Genomic DNA, 7,215 nt, shown 5'->3' with positions numbered 1-7,215 from the left:
GTCACTAACTGATCCGCAGGCAGTTGTTGAAGGTTTGGATGTAATTTGAGATACCATCTCCACTGGTCTTCTCAGTACCCCTGTAGTGTTTGCTTCAGCCACACAACAGCTGGGAATCTGGCTGTCACAGTACAGCGTGCCCATTCAGGCAACACTGGGAAGGGGTTTTCCACCGCACACAAACACATACACACACACACACACACGTGACACTGATGGAAACACACACTAAAAGACATGCACACACACTTAGATTAAGTAGCGCCAACATTTTCGTGGTTGGGCTATGATCTGTGGTTACAGCTCGAGGCTGCAGACAGTCAAGAATTAAAATACACCACGCAATAATGAGACATATTTAAAGCTATATAAATCACCATAAGATAAAGGGTGGGTAAACAATCTTTTATTACAAAAATAATGTGCCAGCTCAAAGAAAAAACAGCACCATTTCTAAAAAAAAAAAAAAAAAAAAAAAAAAAAGTTGTCAGTCGGGATTCGGTCTTTACAAGAAGTTGGATCTTAAACATTTTTTTCCAGTTGTAATGTGTTTTAAGATTTTTGATCCCAAAAACTTACCAGAAAAAAATCTCTCATGGCTTTGGTGGAAAAAAGGCAAAATGATGTTTTGTTTTGTTTTAAAAACATTGCACTAGATTGATTTGCCTCCTCCAATTATTTATGCAAAGAGAATAAATATAAATATAATAGTTATATATTTTAAATCTGTTAAGAATATATAATTTACAGAACAGAAATATGTAAAGTTCCATCAAAAATAAACAACTTATATAGCACCACATTATCAACTAGATGTCTAGATCTAACATTAGAAGCTTATGTATCACAAATCTCTTAATCGTACGGTCCAACGATTATTTATTTTGGCTAAATGTCAAGAAAGTGCAACAAGTTTGTAATTTGACATGTTGAGGTATATGATATTTGATAAATCCACTTCCCTACCACGATAACCCCTTGCCCACCCATAGGAGAACACTTAAAACCTGGATTTTTACAAAACTACATGCAGGCTTAAAAAGACTTGAACTAATTTCTCTTGTGACAGGGGAACTCTGGTTTGTACAGTTTTGCTTCAATATGTACAAAACATCTTAAATCACTTGTTTCGTTTGTAGTCAAGCCTTTCCGAATTGGAAACTCCACTCGGGTTATTTTCAGCCATGTAGTGCTGCTTTTCAGTGTTCAGTAACTGTCAGCAAGAGATAAGTGTCTTTTCCAAATGAGTGTTGTTCCGTTTATAGTTTGGCACACTCTTCACAATGGTTCAGGTACTCTGCTGCATCCATGTCATCGAACTTGGTGAGGCAGCGCGGGCATTGTAACTCTGACAGGCCTGGGTATTCATTCCAGACAGGGTTCGGTGCCACTGTTGCAGCTGCAGGCTGTTGTTGCGCTTCAGTGTTTGTCCTCAGCAGATGCTCTGCAGAGTCCTTGTGTCGCCTCGAGGAGATCCTGTGTCCAATGTGCACGCGACACATGGGAACCACCTCTCTGCTCTCTCGACTTGCTCCCTGCTAAAGACAGTGATGTACACACACTGTTAGTACTGCACGAGCACAAGCCAACACCAAAAAAAGGAAGTGAATGCGCCACTAGATGCACTTATCCTCCTTGTTGTCTCACCTGTTTGTGTAGCTGCTGCTTCAACTGATAAACCTGATCTTTCAGGTCTTGGATCTGGCTCTGTGCTCGCTCTCTGTCAGCACGCTCCGACTTAAAGTCGTCTGTATAGATGAGGACCTGAGGAAGTGAAAGAAATAACCTTTACTCTCTATTTTTACTGCTTTGTTTGTTATAAATCAAATTTTTTATGATTGTACGAAAAAACATCAGATGCCACTCAACACTCTGAGACCACAATGTTGCACCAACCTGCTGCTCCAGTGTCTGGATGCGCTCTTGGTCATGTCTCCTTATTTCCTCCACTTCTCTTCCCAGCCTCGCACACTCGCTCATTTTGTCCTCCAGTAAGCCGTTGAGCCTGGAAATCTCCTGATGAAGCAATCCAGTGTTGACAGAGCCCAGCCCAGGCATCAAGCCCTGCCCAGTGGTCTCCTTCAGCCTCTGACACAAGCCTCTGATATAATCCTCCCTGCTGGAATCATACTTCTGCCACTGAGAATTCAGACCTTGTACCTAAAAGGAACAAGTACAACAAAGGTTAGACCCTCTAATCATGCACTATGCTCTGTATAACACTTAAGTTTTGTCAAAAATAAAAGTATTATCATTGAGCATAACTAGTGAACTTGTTATAGTTGAGACTTACATATGCCACTCGCTGCTTTAGCTGCTGATTCTCCTCCTTAAGTTGACAGATTTGGGTGTTAACACTACTCCTGTCAGAGCAGTCTGTCAACTGTAGAAAATAGAGGAAGGAGAGTTACAACCAGGCTCTTCAAATCAAGATAAAAAAGCAGTTTGCATTTTGAGAGCCATATAGAAACACTTTCTGGTACTTTGAGCATATGGTCCAATGCACAAGTGAGTAACAGGCACCAGTTGCCCCCATGAAGCCCAAAGTTAACACAAACACTTCAACACAGCTGGGGCGTCACACACCTCCTTTGCCTTTTGCTGCTGAGCCATCTCCTCCACTTCTCCTCCCCCTTTCTTCTCTTTCTCCAGCCTGGCCAGCAGCTCCTGGCACACCTTCACGGTCGCGCCTAGCTGGTTGCGCAGCTGGTCGGCCTCCTCCGCCAGGGAATTGCACAGCACGGCCCTGGTGGCCTCTGACCGCTCCCTGTCCTCCAAGGCTAACCGCAGCCTCTGGATCTCCTGGTCCTTCTCGTGGTCCGGCTGACACCTGATGCTCTCCAACTCGAGCTCCTTCTCTCTGAGCTGCCCATTCAACCTCTTGATTTCCTGAAGGGGGTGGGGGGTGGGGGGGTACAGGGGGCGGGGACAAGACAGAGAGATTAATTGCATGATCACATCAATTAGTACAATGTTAATTTGTATTTTTTTTGGCTATTATGTAAAGCAGTGAGCTGCATTTTACATGTGAAAGGTGCCACATAAATAAAGTTCATTATTATAACTGTAGGTTTTCAATTTTCTTTTAAGATCTTATGCATTTGGTCACAGGTCTATGTGCATCTATGAGGTTCAGGAAATAATTTAAAACTAATACAACATTGTGAGAGTAATGATAAAAACACCCTTAATGTATATATGGACTTTATAAATATTCTTCAGCTTTAATGTCTGTACCAATAGATCTGTGGTTAATGTATCTACAAAGGACATCTGCAAAATTATTAAAAAAAACAATTTCCAACATATTTTACCTCTGCTAGTTTGGCCGCTTTGAACTCTACTTCATTCCTCTTCTGTTTCAGTTTGCATACTTCTTTACATAAACTCTCCAACAAGGACTTGGACGGCCCGATGACCACAGACTCCTTATCTCCTACAGTCATATAAATCCTCTCATATCTCCCCAGCCTCGTTTTTAAATCTGCTATGATGTTGTCCTTCACGAAGATCTGTTTGTTGAGAAGGTCGATCTCCTGCCGCGTCTCATGATACAGAGTATTCAACGTGCTGTAACTCCTGTTTTTGTCTTTCAGCATGTCGTTATCCGTGTTCATACTCACGCTATCCATTGCAAGATTCGTAGATTTGACAGAAGGAGCAGTCTTAATAATAATCCAGTATTTGACACATCTGCTTCTAGCCTTGAGTTTTTCGAAATGGACTGGGGAGGTCAATTGTGTCGGAGCTTTGGCGCATCAGTGTCGACAATAATATCCCCGAACAGGGGATTTCCTAGGGAACTTCCCCTCGGACTTTTTTGTGCTTCGTCAAACTGAGCCTGTCTGCTTTCAAAGATTCACCCTCACTCGTCATTGGGAGGTAAAGTTTTTATAGCCTCTTGGCACAAAAAGTAAAGAAACACAGACACACAAATCTTAGGTACAGGCTAAAAAATTTTAAGCTAGGTCTCACCAACGGCTGAAAAAGAAATACCGGTGCTGCCTTCACGGCCGTCGTAAACTCAGCCTCTAGGCGAGAAGTGCGATTTTCAATGCACTAAATACTTAGCAATAGCAAACAAAAAGTGTTCCAGTAAAAAAGGTATTTTTGTATTATTATGTTTTACAAATTAGGCCACATAGCTGGAGTGTGAATAAGAAGAAAACATCCCTATCATACATCTAATTGACCTTTTATTTATCCAACCCAAAAGTTGCCATTGTAGACATAACAGGAAGTAGTTAGCATGACATGTAGAACTATCACACAAAGTTCCCCACAGTATTAGCTAATATTATGCATGGAGTAACAGACAATACACATTCAAAAAGTATTAATTTTCCCAACGGTAGTTTACTGGGTATCTACGTTTCCCGCCCCCCAAACGTCATATAAAGGCAAGTCGGAGTGTCATAGCAAAATCCCCATAAATCCACAGTCATCATATTTGATTTGTTAATCTCCCCCAAAAGGCTTATTTTTCCCATAACTGTGAAGGCATCATAATTGAGAGTTTCTCTCATTATGATGTTTAATTCCTCTGTTAAGTAGCCTGAATTGCGCAGTTATGGCCAAACCCGTGTATCTGTGTGTGTGTGTGTGTGTGAGTGTGTGAGTGAGTGAGTGAGAGAGATATTGTATATTGTAGCTTCAAGCTCCATGATTCATACATGACTGACCACTGAGTGGGTCTTAATGATCTGTGGGGTATTTTTGCTTTCCGAAATGTTGGAAACAGGACACTAAGCTGCAACAATTGGCAACTCTTTTAATAATCAATTTTCATGCAAAAATACCTCCAGCCTGTTAAATGTGAGAATTTACTGCTTTCTCTTGAACAAACAAAACAAAAACATTTCATGGATTACTATGATGGACATTTTTACTAATTTCTTTAGTTTTGTATCGCATAATAAAGAAAATAGTTGACAGATAAATGAACAAAAACTTTGCTCTTGACCAATACTTAAATTTCATCACATAGGCTATTCCCACTTTAATGTATTTTGTAACAGACGGGCCACAAATTAAAGGAAAAACTGGCACAGGTCTGAATATCTGACCCCCTGAGGGGATTCAGAGTTGTGCTGTAGGGGGGCATTTTGCTGACATGGTTTGGGTCCACTTGTCCCATTAGAGGGAAGAGTCACTGCAAATTAATACAAAGTTGTTCTGAGTCATCACCTTTATCCTATGATGAAACATTTCTATCCTGATGGGAGCGGTCTCTTCCAGGATGACAATTCCCCCATCCATAGGGCACGAGGGGTCACTGAATGGTTTGATAAGTATGAAAATGATGTGCATCATATGCTATGGCCTTCACAGTCACCAGATCTTAATCTGATTGAACGCCTATGGAAGATTTTGGACTGACGTGTTCGACAGCGCTCTCCACCACCATCATCAAAACACCAAACAAGGGAATATCTTTTGGAAGAATAGTGTTAATCCCTCCAGAAGAGTTCAGAGACTTGTAGACATCAATGCCAAGGTGCATTGAAGCTGTTCTGGCAGCACATGGAGGCCCAACACCTTACTAAGACACTTTATGTTGGTTTTTCCTTCAATTTGACACCCGCTTGTACATCTCATAATGCAGCAAGTATGTATCCTTGAAGATTGTTTCACAAGGGAAATAAACAGTTATTGAAATATCATATCATAAAATGTTAATTTGAAAAATGAATCCACATACAATCCAAAGAAAGCATTTAACTGTGGAAAGTATTATCATTCGAACATGTGTGAGGTCAGTGGTGGAATGTAAAAAACTATGTTTACTCAAGAACTGTACTTAAGTACAATTTTGATGCACTTTTAACTCAACTCCATTTATTTGACAGCTTCAGTTACTTTACAGATTCAGGTTATTAACAAATACAATCAACTAATAAATTATGATATTAGCCCCACCTTTACTAGCTGCAGCATTATGTGCACACAATAATTTATCAATAATTAGGATCCAATCATATAATATGTAGTATTCTGAAATTGGCGTTTCTGCATAATGTGTACTTTTAATTTTGGTACTGTAAGTACACTTTGATGCCAATACTTGTGTGCTTCTACTTAAATAACATTTTGAATACAGAACTTTTATTTGTAACAGTATTTCTGCACTGTGGTATTGCTACTTATACTTAAGTAAAATGTTAAAATAATTCTTCCTCCACTGTGTAAGGGCAATGTTGCAATTTGTAGTTTACTAGGTAAACCTGGTTACATAGGGAAAATGCAACAGGTGTATAACTGAAGATCATTTGCAGCCCAGTCCCTAAGCATAGACCACAAATGAATAATTAATATACTAAAACCCTGGCAAAACTCCATTTCCTTTCAGGTTGGACTCTGGACTACTAGAACAGAGCACTTTTATGCATTATTAGTTCAAAATGAAACTATTGTCTAGACTGTGGGAGTAGAACAGAAGACTTGAAGCCGCTCATTCAGGAGGCTTCATCATCTCAACTGGCCTGCGGGGAGTCCCAGATATTTAAGCCTTTCTGGGTCAATCCCACCATAATATCACATGAGAGTTGTGAAGGTGAGTCATTAAGTTCACATGGGAGTCATGTGACAGTCACATGAATCAAGGTGTGAAGTAGTGTAAAAACCTTGTGGGAGGGGGTGTTAACATGGCATTTTAAGTAAGTAAGTGATTGTTAGTTAAATCCTTTAGGTTGGTATAGCTATAGTTCACTTTTGGTGCCATTCAGAAGACAGTGATGTGCCTGAGTGTGATGTTCCTTCCTTATGGGACACTATGTAAATCTTTTAGGCTGTAGGCTACAGAGCTGCCCTGACACCCCCCTCTCATTTGGTTTCACACTAATTCACACCTTGATTCGTGCGACTACGATAACTGTCTGCAGCCCATGTGACATCACGGAGCGATAAGCCCAGAGATGTGGAAATGTCTGGGACTCCCCACCAATGAGCAGAACTGATCAAGTCTACATAACGCATAGTGAAACGTCTTTAATTCTTCTCCTACAGTCCAGTGGATAGTTTTATTTTGGCCTGACAGTACAATGGCCTTCATCCAGCTTGTACAGAACCAGGCACAATACTTTGATGTAGTCATGAAACAATTAGTTGATCAACGTATTGACTTAAAATTCAACTCAATCACCATTTAAAAAGTTATTTATCAAGCAAAAACTGCAAACATTTGCTGGCTCTGTCTTCTCTTTTTTCCATCTTCTC

At 40.3% G+C, this 7,215-nt stretch overlaps 1 protein-coding gene and 1 long non-coding RNA gene across 4 annotated transcripts in view; one reads left to right on the top strand and one right to left on the bottom strand.

Moving 5' to 3' along the window:
* Window positions 1–369: 369 nt before the first annotated feature.
* tnip2 (TNFAIP3 interacting protein 2) lies at window positions 370–4,031 on the bottom strand. 2 transcript variants are annotated; one of them, XM_044347370.1, is made up of 6 exons: window positions 3,315–4,031; window positions 2,587–2,889; window positions 2,294–2,383; window positions 1,897–2,160; window positions 1,648–1,764; window positions 370–1,535 (listed from the first exon to the last, which is right to left on the bottom strand). In XM_044347370.1, exons 1-6 carry the CDS (start codon window positions 3,630–3,632, stop codon window positions 1,260–1,262), a joined length of 1,368 nt encoding a protein of 455 aa, XP_044203305.1. In that variant the 5' UTR covers window positions 3,633–4,031; the 3' UTR covers window positions 370–1,259. The 2 variants fall into 2 exon arrangements, with proteins under 2 accessions (XP_044203305.1, XP_044203304.1); XM_044347369.1 differs by having other exon boundaries at window positions 370–1,538; window positions 3,315–4,029.
* The window catches only part of LOC122979695, a 50,442-nt gene continuing 47,022 nt past the window's right edge, over window positions 3,796–7,215 (top strand). For both annotated transcript variants that reach the window (XR_006402901.1, XR_006402900.1), the window contains exon 1: window positions 3,796–3,882. This is a non-coding gene — a long non-coding RNA (uncharacterized LOC122979695). The remainder of the gene's footprint in view (window positions 3,883–7,215) is intronic.

This window comes from Thunnus albacares, chromosome 3, assembly GCF_914725855.1.
Source record: "Thunnus albacares chromosome 3, fThuAlb1.1, whole genome shotgun sequence".
In the NCBI taxonomy this organism is placed as follows: Eukaryota; Metazoa; Chordata; class Actinopteri; order Scombriformes; family Scombridae; genus Thunnus; species Thunnus albacares.
Note: the sequence above shows the minus strand (reverse complement) of the source record. Positions and strands in the feature narration are given on the sequence as shown.